This window comes from Pipistrellus hanaki (genome assembly GCF_964339955.1).
Source record: "Pipistrellus hanaki genome assembly, chromosome: 4".
In the NCBI taxonomy this organism is placed as follows: domain Eukaryota; kingdom Metazoa; phylum Chordata; class Mammalia; order Chiroptera; family Vespertilionidae; genus Pipistrellus; species Pipistrellus hanaki.
In genome coordinates, this window is record NC_140506.1 from 21495710 (window position 1) to 21513218 (window position 17509).

Below are 17509 nucleotides of genomic sequence, written 5' to 3' on the forward strand. Positions count from 1 at the left end.
GACAGCTAAGCCAATCGTCCTCGTTGGGCCCTCCGGCGCCCGCCCCCTGCTCTGTGCGTCCTCCAATCCGGAACCGCAACCGGGTGAGCGTGCCAGTCCGCGCGGGGAGGGCGGTGGGGCCGACACTCGGGCTCCTGCGGGTCGCGGGGCGCCCAGGACGCCGCCGAGCGCGGAGAAATGAGCGGCTCGGCGGGAGGAGGCCCTCGCGTGCGGCGCTACCCCGAGCTGCCGGTGTGGGTGGTGGAGGACCACCAGGAGGTGCGCGCGCGGCGGGGCCTGGGCCTGGGAGGCCTGGAACCGGAACGTGTGGATGCGCGGGTGGCATTGCGGCGGGGAGAACGCAGGACTGCCTTGGAGGAGGCGGCGCTGGCGTTTGTGGGGCAACTCATTTAACTCGCACGGTTTGCTCCCAAACCCCCACAGTTCAACGAGTGGTGGTGTCGGGATTCGAACCCCGGGCAGTCAGACCGCAGAGCCCGGAATCCTTCCCTTGACCTGCATCTTAACGCGGGTTTAACTGCTGTCACAGCCCCGCGGTGTGGGTGGGGGGCTGCGCACTGTCATCTGTGAAACCGGGACAGTCACGTAGCATCGTTAGAGCCCTTAGTAGTGTTATGTGCACTACATTTAGCACGGTGTCCCGCGTTTCTGAATATTAAGATCGTTTCCATATATTAAGACTTGCTGAAACAGTGCCTGAATGCAGATTTCTAGAAGCTACCGAAGAGATCCATGATCTGAGACTATTTTTTTTTTTTAAGTAGCATTAATAAACTGAGAATTCTCTGGATATGAAAGAGGAAAAGGGTGATCCGGATTTATGGGTGGAGGAAGTTCAGAGGAAGTTTGGCTCCTCGTGACCTGGACACATAGTGTGGACCTGAGAGAAAGAGCAAGTGTGGGTTAGGCAGTGCTTTCAAATTCAGTGTCTCTTTCTCTCTTGCTCTGTCTCTCTCTTTCTCTTTTTGATAACTCATTGTGGGTAGTTCTTAAGTCAACTTATTGCAGTGATATCTATACTAATAAAATGGTAATATGCTAATTAGGCCAGGTGGACCAAACATCTTCCAGTGGTCCTTCTGGACAAAGCCAGGGTGGTGGCAGGGCCAGGGCAGAGGCAGTTAGGGGCGATCAGGCAGACAGGTGGGCAGGCAGCTGAGCAGTTAGGAGCCAGCAGACCAGATTGCAAGAGGGATGTCTGACTATTGGTTTAAACTGGCAGTTGGACATCCCCTGAGGGGTCCCAGGTTGGAGAGGGTGCAGGCTGGGCTGAGGGACCCCCCTCCCCCTCCTTTGCACAAATTTCGTGCACCTGTCCTCTAGTTGGTTAATAAAATTATATAGATTTCAGGTGTACAGTTCTACATCATCTTATATTGTATTGTGTGTTCCTTTATCCCACCTTTACCCTCTTCTAGCTTCCTTTTCCCTCCGGTGACCACCATACAGTTGTCACTGTCTATGAGGGTTTTTTTTCCTTTGCTTAATCAAATTCAGCTTTAAATCTAGAAATATGCAGACTGTAACAGGACAAAGCCCTATAGACTGCATCTTCCTAAAGTATGGAAAGGACCCTAAGACCCAGAGTAGCGTGAACACATCTTTAGCGCCAGAACATGTATGAACTAGCAAGTGTTTTCTGAGCCTTCGTCCTTTGTTTCTTCACATTGTTAAGTTTGTTGTGGTGGCAAGATGACAGCAGAGATGCCCATTAGAGGCTTTGCAGGTGCAAGTTGGAAGTTCTGGGGGGAAAAATTAAGCTTGAGACCATTATCTAAATCATCTACAATGAGCACCTTCCCCGACATATATTTTCCTGCTTGCTAGCAACTTGGTGCGCTTCAGATTATGTGCAATTGCTTTTAACCTTTTTTAGTCTGCAGTTGACTGTATGCTTCTGATTTCAGTGCCAATTCTGAATGTGTGCATGTGTCTTCTACAGGTTCTGCCGTTCATATACCGAGCCATTGGCTCAAAACATCTTCCTGACAGTAATATAAGTTTTGTGCATTTTGATTCACATCCAGACCTCCTTATTCCTGTGAATATGCCAGCTGACACCGTGTTTGATAAGGAAACTCTTTTTGGGTAATATATGGTTTTGTTAATGATTGTTTATGTGCTTGAAATACAATTTGCAGTAGATAACAAGCAATTAAGGGAAATAGACTTTGTTAAACTCATGAGTTTGTTTTGTTTGCCTTTTATGTTTTATTTAGGGCTAATGTTGACAGACTTTTTCTTAAAGAGCCAGGTAGTACATATTTTAGGTTTGCTGGCCATATGGTCTCTGTTGCAACTGCTTATCTCTGACCTTCTAGTGTGAAAGCAGCTCTAGACAGTGTGTAAACAAGTGGCTGTTCTTTTGTTCCAGTAAAACTTTATTTACAAAGACAGGTGGCTCAGCCAATGTTTGCCAAACTCTGCTTTAAAATAAAAGAATTTTAGAAATAAAAGACACTTGGTAAATTATTTGAGCCAGTTCTCCCTTTCTCTCCACTTTAAAACTGAGGCACAAGAAAATGTGCAATAATTTAATTTGTATATCTTGTCTTTCGGTACTGAGTTATTTTCAGGTCACAAATTCTTCGGTTATATAGAATCACTGAGATGGAAGTGAAATTGGTGATTTGTACTCTATTCGTCATGAAGGATCATACCTAATGTATCTCCAAATAGTTACTTATTAGTTTCTCTTCAGTAAGAAAGTTTCCTGAAATTCTGTCACTGCCTCTAAGTACATGTTGTTAAAATGTAGCCTATTTGTACAATATAAAAAGTTACATAGCAGTAATTTTTCTGATTTATAAAATTAAAAGATAGATATTTATGTGATTTAATTTTACCCTACTACATTTTACTTTTTCCAAAACCCCAATTCAGAGCACTAGTTTTTAAAGAAACATGCTAACTCTGCCATTGTCCTTACTCTTTTATATTTAGAGGTCCTATGTCTTAGAAATTGAAAAGAATTATGAAGCAGGTGTGCAGACTGTACAGTTAATCATAAAATAATGGTTCTTAAACATTTTAGAATCAGGATTCCTGTATACCCTTAAAAATCATTGAGTTTTTTCTTTAATGTGGCTATATCTATTGATATTTACTATATTTGAAATTAAAACTGAGATATATATGATATTAATTTCAAAATAACAATAAACCTCTATATGTTAGCATCGATAATTTTATGGAAAAACAATGTATTTTCTAAAGCAGAAAAAAATCTAGTAAGAAGAGTAATACTACTTAAACTTTTATAAATCTCCTTTATCTTTGCCTTTAGGGAAAACAGATGGATTCTCTGCTTCTGCATCCACTCTGTTGCCCATATGTTGTTTTGGTGGAAGTATATGAAAAAGATTCAGGAAGATAATTTTCATAGCCTTTTCAGATCATTGTGAATGTTCTTTAATATTATACTGACACTTGATAAGTGTTAGTTTCCTAAAGCTTAGCTAGACTAGAATCCAACAATTCAGGCTCAAGTCTGAATAACCAGGGTCTTTAGCCTGCAATTGAATCACAAGTGCTTTTCTTGAGACAACCATTTACTTCAAAGTATGTAAAGAAAGTATTGGGTCGGCAGCTAAGTAATTGCGGATTTTTTAAAGAAAATCAAAGACAATTTTTTCATGGAACTAAATAACTTTATTCTGTAATGTATTGCCCATTTTGATCAATGACCTTTTGCCATCTTTCAGGCAGCATCATAATCCCACGTTCAAAAAACTTCTGGTTTTTATTAGCAAAAAACTGAATCAGGTACGATTTGACATCATCATCATTATTGAAATTTTTACCATTCAAGGAGTTTTGTAAAGATCGAAACAAAAAGTAATCAGATGGTGCAAGGTCAGGACTATATGGTGGATGTGGCAAAACATCCCAACCAAGCTCCATTAATTTTTGCCGAGTGACCAAAGATGTGTGTGGCCTTGCATTGTCATGATGGAATACAACACCTTTTCGATTTGTCAATTCGGGCCGCTTTTCTTCAACTGCATTGTTTAATTTTGTTAGTTGTTCAATGTAGACATCAGAATTGATCGTTCGGTTGGGTGGTAAGAGTTCAAAGTAGACAATTCCTTTGTAATCCCACCAAACTGATAACAAAACCTTCTTTTGATGAATATCAGCTTTTGATGTTGTTTGAGTTGGTTCACCTGGCCTGCTCCACGATCTTTTCCGCTTGATATTGTTGTAAACAACCCATTTTTCACCGCCAGTTATCAGTCGTTTTAAAAATGGATCATTTTCATTACGTTTCTTTAGCAAATCGCAGCTGCTAATGCGTTGCGTTAACTGTGATTCTTTAATTTCGTGAGGAACCCATGTATCGAGTTTTAAAACATAGCCAAGTTGTTTTAAGTGATTTTCAGTGCATGTATGTGATACATGAAGCTTCTCTGCAATCTCACGTGTTGTACTGTGACAGTCCGAATTGATTATTGCTTTGATTAGGGCGTCATCAACTTCAACTGGACGACCAGAGCGTTTTTCATCTTTGAGTGAAAAATCACCAGAACGAAATTTGGCAAACCATTTTTGACACTGCCGTTCTTTTAAGGCTTCGTCACCATAAACAGCACATAACTTTTTATGAGCTTGCGATGCGTTTTTCCCTTTGCGGAAATAAAAAAGCAAAATATGACGAAAATGTTCCTTTTGATTTTCCATTTTTCAACGAACGCCAAACGAAAACTACAAAACAGATCAAAAAACTTTTTTTACTGATTAACAGCTGAATAGCCAACTATCAAATAACAAAATGTGTTTTACATTTGTACTATGTCTGCAAACCTAAAAATTCAACTGAAGCCATATATGTGTGAGACCCGCAATTACTTAGTTGCCGACCCAATACTTTCCATGCACTTCTCATTTTGTGATATAAAAATAAATATAACTCACATTGTAAAATGTATACTCAAGATCAAGTTTTAATCATGAAGGACATTCTTACCTGAAACTGACTCTGGTGGGGTGAGGAGAGCGTTAGTGCGTGGTAGTGAGGAATATGATGATTACTAGTAGAGTTTGGTTCTATTACCTTGATTAATCTTAGGACATCAACCCACCATTGCTTTGCACCACCTGTGCAAATGTCAATACCACGAAAAAACGAAATAATGCCTTGGTGTTTTAGGAAAACTGTTTTTAATTAGTGTTCACAAGAAAAGTCTCAGTAACCTCCCAAGAGTACCTGAGACCATGCTTTGAGACCTGCTATCTTAAAATATTATTGTGAATGAAATTACATTTGGGAAAAAATCACTCACTAACAGTTTTCATTCTTCCTCTCTGTTTCTTTTCCAGAGAATTAAGTATTGAGAACTGGATTATGCCTGCAGTTTATGCTGGCCATTTTTCCAATGTAGTATGGCTTCATCCCACCTGGGCTCAGCAAATCAGAGAGGGTACACATCACTTTTTAGTAGGCAAAGACACTTCTACCACAACCATCAGGTAATTTCCTCATATTTATGAGTATGAAAGGTTGAATGCTTCTATCTTATGTTGGATCCCTGCAATCATTTATCAGTATCTCAACACATAGATAAAGTCAGATTAAGCCTCAGCTCTTCCAAAAAGAGTTCTCAAACACCAGGAACATGTTTTCAAGTCTCTTGACCTTATTCACATACCATTTATATTTTGCTACTGGTCAAGAATTTTGTTGTGGTTTTTTTTCCAGTCCTCACCTGAGGATATGTTGGTGGTTTGTTTGTTTTTTATTGATTTTTTAGAAAAAAATAGGAAGGGAGAGAGAGAAAGAGAAACAATGATGTAAGAGAGAAACATCTATCAGTTGCCTCTCACAGGCCCCAACTGGGAATACTGGGATTGAACCTTCAACCTTTTGGTATATGGGACAATACTCCAGCTAACTGAGTCACCAAGCCAGGGTGCCAAGTTTGTTTTTGAATAACATAATCATCATCTTGAATTTTAGCTCCATTGTTGACTGACTCCATTAAATCATTGAAGTACTATTTTATTCTAGTATAACTGTGATCTGCTGAATGGAGCAATTAGTGAAAAAGCAGAATTATCTCATCTTTTATTTACTTATCTTATTTCAGAGAGGAAGGGAGAGGGAAAGAGAGATAGAAGCATCAATGATGAGAGAGAATCATTGATCGGCTGCCTCCTGCACACCCCCTACTGGGAATCGAGCCTGCAACCTGGGTATGTGCCCTTACCAAGAATAGAACCATGACCTCCTGATTCAGAGGTCGGTGCTTAAGGACACCAACTGGGCTCACTTTTTTTTAATCAAATGGCTAAAAACGAGATTTGGTGTTTTAATTTTATTAACATGACCAGCTTTAGATAATCTAAATTAAACTACAGAATACTCTGGCAGTTTACATGTGCAACTGTTTTTGTTGTAAAGCTATGTAACCAATGTTTTGTGTATCTTCTTAATTCTCTTGTGATGAGATGAATGTTTTAAGTAGTGGAACTACTTTCTATAACCTGAAGGTTAGTGGGATTAAAGGGTCATACATTGAAAATGAAATAGTCTTTCTCATTAAAAATGATAGTTTTTACTTCTGGCCTACCTTCATAATATGATTCACTTTGGTTATATATTATTATCAATTACACAAATAACTTAATTTTTATATATATGAAATTGTATTTATTGAGGATATAACACTAAGTAAATAGGGTTTCTTATATAATGAATATTATACATAATACCAGCATATGTGAAGGAGTAATAGGATTTTTATTGATACTTCAGTGAGGAGGCCTGCTGTAACCTATAATGGATTTCTACAAAATCAAATAATTTTGAGCAATCTGAAATAGACATTTGAAACTCAGTGTATTAACAATATTAGGAAGATTTTTATTATCTCATGAACTTAATCCTACAAGTAAAAATTTATGAAAGAAACTCCCATACATATAGGTATGCAGTCTGAAATGTGTATGTTTATACTGATATTAACCAAGTAAAATATCCATTATTAAAGAAGAATACAGAGTTAGGTTAAGCCTTTGTCTTTTTTAGGATGATACAGTTTTTAATAAGCCTAGGCATTAGTTTTATTGCATCATTAATCTTTTTTGGGACAATTATGTCTTTTTCAATTTAAGGCTGTATATGTTGGAGTGGAATGGATGGGAATAACTATTAACCATTATTTTAGTTGGATAGAGCCTGCATTCACTGTTCATAACACTAAACAAGGCATAATATAGTTGAAAAGCTAAAATCCTGCCAAGGTGTCTAAAATCAGAAATCTGCAACTTGTGAAATACGTTCTGCACATGTACAAGATGTTTTTTAAGTTGCTGTTTTTATTAAAATCTTATGATTATATCAAGTTTAACCAAGCTTTGAAATACATCAGAAGGATCTTCCATTATGAGAGATTGTTTCCAGATGTATAATTTTTCTCTTGAGTGATTTTCTTTTTGGAGGGGTGGGGGATACAGCCAAGGCACTAGCTTGAACAGCAGCATTTTCCGTTCTCCTGTTCGTTTACCACATACAGACCCAGATGGCAGTTCTATAGTTTGGGTAACCCCAGTTTCTTCTGTCTGTTTGCCGCATAATCTCTATAATGTTGCCTTTGTCCTCATAGTCCAAGGTGGGTTTGTCACTTCCATGTCATATGCCAGTTGGTGGGAAGGGTAGAGCAAGGTGAGAACTTAGTCCAGTGTGATTGGGCAGTTGTGTGCCCAGTTAAAAACTTGGGGAATGCCATTTCTACAGGAGAATAAGAAGTGCAAATATTAAAGGCAGCTCTCAGGTTTTGTTTAATATGTCCTCTAGATGTGCAATGCCATGGAAATGATAAATAAAATGAAGCATCAGTTAATTTGTCTATTCATCTTTAAAAGAGTTTTTTTTCCTCTGATCCAGGGTAACAAGTACAGACCACTACTTCCTAAGTGATGGTCTTTATGTAACTGAAGACCAGCTAGAGAACCAAAAACCTTTACAATTGGATGTAATTATGGTAAAGCCATATAAACTTCGTAACAATCAAGAGGAAAATGATGCAGTGTCTTCTGCTAAGAAACCAAAGCTAGCACGGGAAGACGCAGAACACACTGCCTCTACTAACTGTGCCTCTTGTTCAGAAGGATTGGAAAAGGACACGGTGACCCAGAGAAGGGTCCACACCAGCCTGGAACCTTCATGTTCTTGTTCTTGTGAGAGCCAGGAATGCCAGACTACGGTCAGCTCTGGAGAAATTCTGGAAATTTTGAAGAAAGGGGATGCATTTGTTTTAGATATTGACTTAGATTTTTTTTCAGTCAAGAATCCCTTCAAAGAAATGTTCACTCAGGTAAACATTTTTAAAACATAGACCTTAAGAATTACATGACATTTCTATAGATCAGGGAGCAGCAAACTTTCTGCAAACAGCCAGATAGTAATGACTGTATTGGCCTCTGTCACGTATTCTTCCTTGTTCTTTCAAATCTTTTGTAATTATATATACCATTCATAACATGAAGGCCGTACAAAAACAGTCCCCTGCTCTAAATAGTATCTATTATTTTGCATCTATTAATTGGGGTGATGTGTGCATGGGCGTTTGAAAAGAAAAAAGTGATATAATAGAAGAAAGTGTGTACATTAAAGAATGTCAGTCCCTTACACATTCCCAGTCCCTCAGAATCTTACCTCAAAACAAATACTATGGCCAGTTTTTTATGGTATCTTCCCAGAGATGATTTTATACACACACACACACACACACTAGTGACACGGTTCATGGGGTTCACGGATTCTAACACATTGAAAAAAAAATTAATTAGAAGGTGGCTGGTGGGTGGGACAGGGCAAGATAAACCAGACACACTCTGGAGCCAACCTCCCGCAGTCCCTCTCCAGCCCATCTGCACCTGGGATGGCACCATGGCTCAAAAGGCATTTATGGAGTGAGCAGGTACCTCCGGCAGGCGGGGTCCCTCAGCCTGGCCTGCAGGGATTGGCCAAAACTGGCTCTTCAACATTCTCTGAGGGGTCCCGGAGTGAGAGAGGGCACTCTGCAAAGTTGCTGTTGTACAGGGTGTGGAACACAAACCCAAGTGTGCAGTAAACAGATTCAGGGCCAGCAGTGCCCCAGCAACAACATAACCCGTGGCTGAAGTGGAATCATGCGCTCCTCCTCTCTGGTTTCGGGTGCATCACCTGAGAACCGCTGCTGCCAAGTCACTGCAGCTCAGCAGCTCCTGGTGGTCAGTGTGCTTCATAGCATTTCAGCAGCCCCTGGTGGTCAGTGAGCATCATACCAACCTATTGGATGGCTGGATACTTGGCATATTAGCCTTTTATATATATATAGACATATATATATTGATTTCAGAGAGGAAGAGGAAGAGAGAGAATCATTGATCAGCTGCCTCCTGCACACTCCACATTGGGGATCCAGCCCACAACCTAGGCATATGCGTTGATCAGGAATCGAGCTGTCACCTCCTGGTTCATATGTCCATGCTTAACCACTGAGCCAGGTTGACCGAGCCCAGAGATATTCTATGTCTGTAAAACCCTGTGTGACAAACTTTTCAGTAAGGAGTAAGGTGCCTAATTACACATATACTTTTTATAACTAATCTTTGAGTCCTGTGATCCTTAGGATACCTCAGCAGATCTTAAATGCAAATTATAAGACAATAGCAGTATGCACTGATCTGAAATAGAATCATGTATTTGAGTCACTGGTGAGTTCATGGTCCAAATGAGCATTCAAAGGTGCATTTTATGGGCATGTGTATCTGCTTGCCTTAGTGTTCAGAAAGTTGTCCCAGATCTATTTTGGGGAGATTCAAATTAATTGTCTTTTTTCTAAGTTCAGTTTTTGATTTATAATGATGCTGCAGCACTTTACAATCCTTATTCTGTATACATATCAGAAGCCATTGTGATTTATCTCAATCATAGACCTCTCCTTGTCATGCCCAGACGGATAGAGTTAACTCTGAAGTAATGATAATATTTACAATGAAATCTGAATTACACATTTTGCCTGATTTTCCCAGATATAGCTTTTAATGATTATGCAAGATGTTCTTGTATCACAGCCATTTTTCACTTAAGTATATCATTGATAAAAATAAATTTTCTAATATATGGATTTTTTGTGTGTTGTTTTTAGGAGGAATACAAAATCTTACAAGAGCTGTACCAATTTAAAAAGCCTGGCACCAACCTGACAGAGGTATCCTCCATTTATTTCTTTTGGGCTTGATCTGTTTGTCACATATTTAATAATATCTTAACAGCTTATTAGAGGGCTCTCAACTGTCCAAAACTTTGTGTGAGTGTGTGTGTGTTTGGGAAGTCTATGAAAATCATGTTTTAATGAATTAAAACATGTTTTAATGAATTAAAAGTACTTGAAAATCATGTTTTAATGAATTGAAATTTTGTTTTGTTTTGTTTTACAAAATAGAGTATTTTTTAAATTATTTATTTTTAAATTAAGTTTATTGGAGTGACATTGGTTAATAAAACCATACAAGTTTCAAGTGTACAGCCCAATAAAACAACATCAGCATACTGCATTGTACACTCACTACCCAAAATCAAGTCTCTGTTCTCGTTTATCCCCCCCTTTGCCCACTTCCACTTCCCCCACCCTCCTTCACTTGTTTTTGAAAGAACGACCGTAATCTTGGCTTTTCTATGCATTTAAAGGAAGATTTGGTAGATTGTGTTGATACTCGAATTCACCAATTAGAAGACTTAGAAGCTACTTTTGCTGATTTGTGTGATGGTGATGATGAAGAAACTGTACAGAAATGGGCTTCAAACCCTGGGTAAGACCTTCAGACATTTTTTTCTTCAACTCTACTATATTTCAGTCCTAGATAGATTGTTAAACTTACTAAATTGCTTTTAAAAATTAGTATTAAATTTCAACACAAATTTACTAGTTTTTTCTGTGTGCCCAATATAATCCTAATTCTAAGATTTTCTTTGCATTATTTATTGCTTATAACAATCTTATGGCTTCATTATTATCATGTCTATTTTATAGATGAGGAAACTAAGGCGCAGAGGTTAAGTCATCCCAAATCACATAGCAAGAGGGTGTGCTTTTAGTCATTGTGCAGCAGCTGCCCCTACTACATTGAGTTACTACATTGAGCGTCTGCCCCCTATTGGTCAGTACACATTATAGCAACTGGTCATTCTGGTCAGAATGTTTGCTTAGGCTTTTATATGTATAGATAATTCAAGAGGTCTCTGGAAGAATAAGGCTGAAACTAGAAAAGCAGTTATCTCTGGGGAAAAGAATTATTTGGCTAAATGATGAGGGAGTGATACCTTCCTTTGTTATGTATTGCTTACACATAATCACATCAGTAAATATTAACCCAGCACTTTAACATCAGTTCAAGCTTTTTTTCAACACTGTGTGCTAAAGACACTTAACTTTTCTTGCTGATCAAAGTGACTTTTAAAGTCACAGTGGAACTTGCATTTTTAAAGAAAAGGAAAAGCTCAGTTTTTCAAGTGGTAATTTTCAATCTTGAACACAATCTGTAATCTTTTTAGGTAAGAAAGCAGCAGGGAACATTTTTAAGATGACATTTGAACAGCATTATCTTTCATTTCCCAAGAATCATATTGTTGCCAAAACAGGTTTAGCTCAGTGGATAGAGTGTCGGCTTGCGGACTGAAGGGTCCCAGGTTCGATTCCAGTCAAGGACATGTATTGTACATTGGTTGCAGGCACATCCCCAGTGCTGGGTGTGCAGGAGGCAGCTGATCGATGTTTCTCTCTCATCGATGTTTCTGGCTATCTGTCCCTCTCTCTTCCTTTCTGTGAAAAATCAATAAAATATATATAGATATATTTTAAAAGAATCAAATTTTTGATGGTGAGTTTTAAGGGTAATGTATCACTGGCTACTGTAATTTTGGTTGAGGTACTGTGATGTTTAATTGAGCTGTGGCTGTTTTCCAGAATGGAATCACTAATTCCACTTGTGCAGAGTTTGAAAAAACGGATGGACGTGCCAGACTACGAAATGGTAAATTATTTTATATTGAAGTAAAAAAATGGCCCTTTCTAAAGGCATTTCTTGGTAGAAAAATGTGCTTTTTGTTAAAGTAGGTCACTTTTATTCATGTTCTTGGGAAGTTTGAATGAATATTTTTTAAGTGGTGAAAAAGAAATACATGCTTTTTTCTTCTTCTAGGAATAACATATTTTTCCCAATTTTACCTATGAGGAAAAAGTGCTGAGTTTTGTTTTTGTGGGGTTTTGTTTTTGTTTCTGTCAGATTTCTTCTTCCCAGAGAAAAAAAAGAATACAATTTCATTTTTTTCCCTCCTTTGTTTCCTGATTGTAAAATTTTCTGATTATAAAAACCAAACAGAAAGATTCAAGAAGGCACTCTGGTGAGTTGGTTCTTGCCTCTTAACTGAATCAGCTATATAACTAACTGTGTTTGCCAGCAGTAATTTGAATTCTGTGGCAAAAGACAATACCTTTAATGATAATCTCTTTTGATATCATTCTGCAGTCTTTGACGTATAAATTTTCCAGCTGAAGTTCATGTGCCTGTTCTCTGATTTTGTGCCAGAGCTGAGACCTCTCCCGTACCCCTTCCCAGCCCCCAGCCTTCTGTCCTTTTACTTCTGGTGCTTCTTAATATTTTATTTAATCGTGGAATACAATCGAACCACATCATTTGAACTGAAGTTTACATATTGATTTAATGCTAACTTTATGAGAAAAATGCCAGCAAAAGAATATTTTGGTTAAATTGTGGCTAATCTAAGGCTCACCTTTTTTTTTTTTTTTTTTTGTACATTCAGTATTATTTTATATTGGGATCAAGTGTACAGCATAGTGGTGAGACAATCATATACTTTACAAAGTGTTCACCCAGTATTTCCAATATCCAGATAGCACCATACATAGTCATCCTTTTTAATGGCAGTTACTAAGAATGAAAGAGAAGCCCTGACCACCAGACTCAATGGTTAGAGCATTGGCCTTTGCACCGAAGGGTCACAGGTTCGATTTCCAGTCAAGGGCACATACCTGGGTTTCAGGTCCAACCCCAATTCCTGGTTAGGGAGCATGTGGGAAGCAAACAGTTGATGTGTGTCTATCACATCAATGTTTCTCTCTCTCTATCCCTCCACTCTCTTTCTTCCCCTCCTCCTCTCCCTACCGCCCACTCTCTCTCAAGTCAATGGGAAAAATATTCTCACTCCTTGGGTGAGGATCAAATAAAGAATGAAAGAGAAGACACTTAGGGTTAAAAATGCTTGCGCTCATGTGATATTAATACATGTGACTTCATGCAGATCTACTTTCATTGTTCCATTGCATCTGGGTTTTGTGATGGTTGGGAGGGTTTTATACATTGTTGAGAGAAGGGATGTCATGGGCTCAGTCAGGTTATGTAATCAAATATGGCGTGCCTATAGCTGCAGGGATAGGACACTGAGTGTTTTAATCAATTTAGTAGAAAAGATCATGCATAGTGTCATTTTACTACATTGACGGATCATTGCCAGTTAAATCTTTGATGATAATCAAGAGTCTCCAATAAAATAGCAGATTAGTGTTTTCCCCATGTACACTAGGCAAAACTGTGACATATTTGAGATCCATTTTTCCAGAACTTTAAAGCAGAAGCTGCAAAATGCCAACTTGTGAGTCACTTGGCAGCTTTTAGGCATATGGAATTCGGTGCCAGTCATTCGTATTTAAAATGCCTGTATAGATATCAGTGGTATGTGCCTTTACACAAAGGATGCACAAGAAACCAGGAACAGGTTAAATAAGGTAGGAAGACTCTCCTTCATATCCTCCTAAAGCTTTGAATGCAATACTAAGTGCATCTATTTAAAAAGAAAATAATTCACTGGGAGAAAAGGTAAGGTGAGAATATAATGTATAGCTTTATATCAGCTTTTAGAATCTAGGTGAAATGGATAATATGCTAGAAAATGTGAATTGTCAGAAAGACTCATGTAAATACAGAAACTGAATGAATCCATAATCAGAAAATAAATTTATAGAGTAAAGAACTATTTCTGGAAAAGGCATCAGGCCCAAATAAGAGCCAGTTCTGACAAAGCTGAAAAAATAAGTAACTTCTGTGGCACAAAAATTACTAAGGAAAAAGTCATCCCAATTCACAAAAATATTAAAAGATTTGTCAGCAAGGCAGATAATGGATAAAGAATCTTCTAAACACAATAAAGCCTTACGGTGTAATTTTTAATTGTCTTATATTTAGGTTCATCAGGCTGGTCTAACCTGTGATTATTCAGAACTTCCTCACCATGTCAGCACAGAACAAGAAATTGAGTATCTTATTCAGTCTGTATATTATTTACTGAAAAGTTTACCAAAACCTACTCTTGTAACAATAGCAAGGTAAGTGTGATAGCCTGAATAACTAATCCCATTTCTGTCTATAAAAGTTTCTATATCACTCTTCCCAATCCATCCTTCTAAATGGCTTCCTCACCCATTCAGAACCAGGAGACACTGATCAAATCATTTCAGATCTTAGTCCAGCTCTCTTTGTCAGTGACATCATAGTTGCCTGGCCGTTCAAGTTGTCTTGGTGATTCTAGAAAGACTCCCGAAATGTCAATTTCTGTCCCATCCACTTGACTCTTTTCCTCAATACTTACAACGTGGGAAATTAATCCCAGCACATTCCCACATTTCTTTTTGGACGACCCTATGCACTTGTGCAGTTAAATTGTTTTTAGAAGCAGATCCCTTCCATCAGTTAGAAAACCTCTCCCCTCCTAAGTTCTAGCCCCATTGTACACATAAAAAGAAGGATGCCAGGCACTACAATAATAAGCCCAGGATTCCCAGCAACATCTCCCTTTCAGGGCAACAGCAGTCAGTCCACTGAGGAAGCACCTGGCCTTTGAGGATGAGCCCTGTGGCTTCAAACCCCTTCGGTAGCACTCACTGGCTGCCGGCTAAGGGACCTGTGCATGCTAATCTCTCTCGGTTTCAGAGTCCTTTAAAGGGAAGGTAAATGTACCTGTTTCTTAGTGTGGCTGAGAAGATTGAAGAACATAGTTTGTGTCATGTACCTGCCATGAATAAACATTCAGTACCTTTCAACTGCTGTTATTCCAAAATTTACCATACTTTCTCCTTTATATTGAAATGAACACATACAGGCTTTTCCTCACTGCACAGTGATCTCATCCTATTTATGTGGTTGGGCTTTTTTTCCTTCTCTTTTTGGTTCCAGGTCAAGTCTGGATGATTACTGTCCTTCTGAGCAAGTAGACGCCATTCAGGAAAAAGTCCTCAGTGTGCTCCGCTCCCTCTATGGGACTCTAGACCTCCACCTGGAGTACTCAGCAGAGTCCTCTCCACCTTGAAACAGCAAAGCACTGGACTCCTATTACATTTCGATGTAGTAGCCGGTTTTCGTTAACTTATTTGTAAATGAGTCTTCCAGAGACACTTTGTTTTTATATTATCTTTGACTTAAAATCCTTCAGGTATCATCAGTTGTTGAATGATGGCAATTTTGTTGTCATCAAGACTACCCCTGTTGCTTATCTTTCTTCCTTTCTATAATTGTCCTCACTTTTGTGAGGGTGTTTTGTTTTTTCCTCTTTTCCCTTTTTCCCATAAGTCAGTTGGACTATATGAGATTCATTCACTCATTGATTTATTCACTTAACTACAATAGCTGACATTTGTTGAGACATGTGTCAGACATAATTCCCCACTGGGTATATGGTAATGAACAGAACAGACAAACCCTGCCCTTTTGAGGGACAGCTAAGAAACAAATCATGGAAGGACAGCCACAAACATGGCCTTATAGGAAAGTAATATTCTCAAAAGCTACTACCAAAATAATAATAACATGCCAGTCCATGAAAATTTCACAGGAAGTCTACCTCTCTATGAATGTTTGTTCTGTAGCCCAGCCTTTGCTAAAAATGCTCTCAGTAAACTCAACCAAACAAAAATTAACTCTAGTTTGCTAATCAGAAAAACCATTTGGAAGTTTTGGCCTCCAAGAAAGTAAGTGTGAGCATTGATTGTCACTATAGTTCCTAAATGCCACTTTATTGGCAGTCTGTATAGATACTCTTCAAATAAACCAGCTCTTCATGTAAATAGTAAGGAAAAGTTTAAGTCCTTAATTCTGGCTTGCCATAAATACTGCCTTCCACCAGCCTCCCATGAGTAAGAGTAAGAGAGCGTACCTGACTTGCTCTTATAGTAATCACGGAACTTTTCATTTACTTAATTGGCCTCTAAAGTCTCTCCTCTTTAGTATCCCTCATGTTCAATAATCATTTTTACCTTGATTTCTTTTTCTTTCAAAGGTAGGATGACATTTACCGGAAAAAAATCCATTATTCCTCAGTCCTAATACAGTAGTTGTCTACATTTTTACATGTAACTTTCAGGCCCTGAGCACATGTGTACCTGTTGAGTTGCATGTAACCAAAATTATAGTGTTACCTAACTTAATGGCTGACAGCCACAGTAGCATTATCATTACCACTCACTAGATGGCACCAGATCCCATTTTTCTGAAAATCAAGAAAAACATAATTCTGTTTTTCTTGTCACCACATGGGATTTTCCAAAGCTGATAGTGTGAATGCTTATTTCTGTTATGAAAAGCAAAGCAAACTGATTTAACTTCCTATTTTGATAGAACATTGTGTGCCAAAAAGTTTTATTTCTCTGTAAGATCAGAATTGTAAAATAGTACTATTTATTTTTAAATTTTTATTCGAGTTCTGTAAACAGATGTTACTTTTACAAGTAAATTAATTTTGTGTGCTAAAAGAAATAAACAGGTGTGTATTGAGGTTTTGAAATTTTAAACTAAACTGTAGTACTAATTAATTGTATATAATCTCAGTGTGTTCATAGCATTGACCTTATGGGTCTGGTTTAGCTAGTAGTCATTTATTACAATTCCCATGAACTGAGGTGACTCAACATTGTTTTAACTCAGGTAGAACAAAAGAGCATCAATTTCCTTTTTAGGGACACTGGATTGTTTAGTTCTCCTGGTCTGTAATTCTTTTAGAAGAATAAAATTCATTCCCTACTTGTTGACTAAAACCAACTCAGCAAATTATGTCTCTGCTTATTTCAAATAGGAAAATATTTAATTTATAAGACATCCTGCATATGTACTCTAAGTACCAATGAGGAACATCACAGTACAATGTTTGGATTAGGCATGAATATCAGTGAAGCAAGGGCTTTTGAGTGACTTTTTTAAAAAGTGACTTAAATGTAAGCATAGGCCATAGCTTTAATACCTTGAGGTGTTCTAGGTCCTCAAGGAGCTCATGGTCAAAGTACATCTTCATAGCACTGGTCTCGGGCACAATTCCTATCTATCATAGGGCTTCAAAAAATGTTTAATGAGTACAGAAAATAGTGGTCATTAGGGGCTTGGCAGTAATAAACTTTATCGGGACCTACATTATGCATCCTCTCGTGAACATGCTGTCTTTGAGATCAAATGAACAAAAAAA

General features: G+C 38.2%; 1 protein-coding gene across 1 annotated transcript; it reads left to right on the top strand.

The window, feature by feature from the left end:
• The first annotated feature begins 91 nt into the window (after positions 1–91).
• On the top strand, positions 92–17097 carry LOC311621528 (UPF0489 protein C5orf22). The gene is made up of 9 exons (XM_084881658.1): positions 92–258; positions 1943–2088; positions 5320–5469; positions 7886–8315; positions 10134–10196; positions 10676–10797; positions 11952–12018; positions 14248–14387; positions 15235–17097. The coding sequence occupies exons 1-9, from the start codon at positions 178–180 to the stop codon at positions 15365–15367; spliced, it is 1332 nt and encodes a 443-aa protein (XP_084737784.1). The 5' UTR covers positions 92–177; the 3' UTR covers positions 15368–17097.
• The last annotated feature ends 412 nt before the right edge of the window (positions 17098–17509 follow it).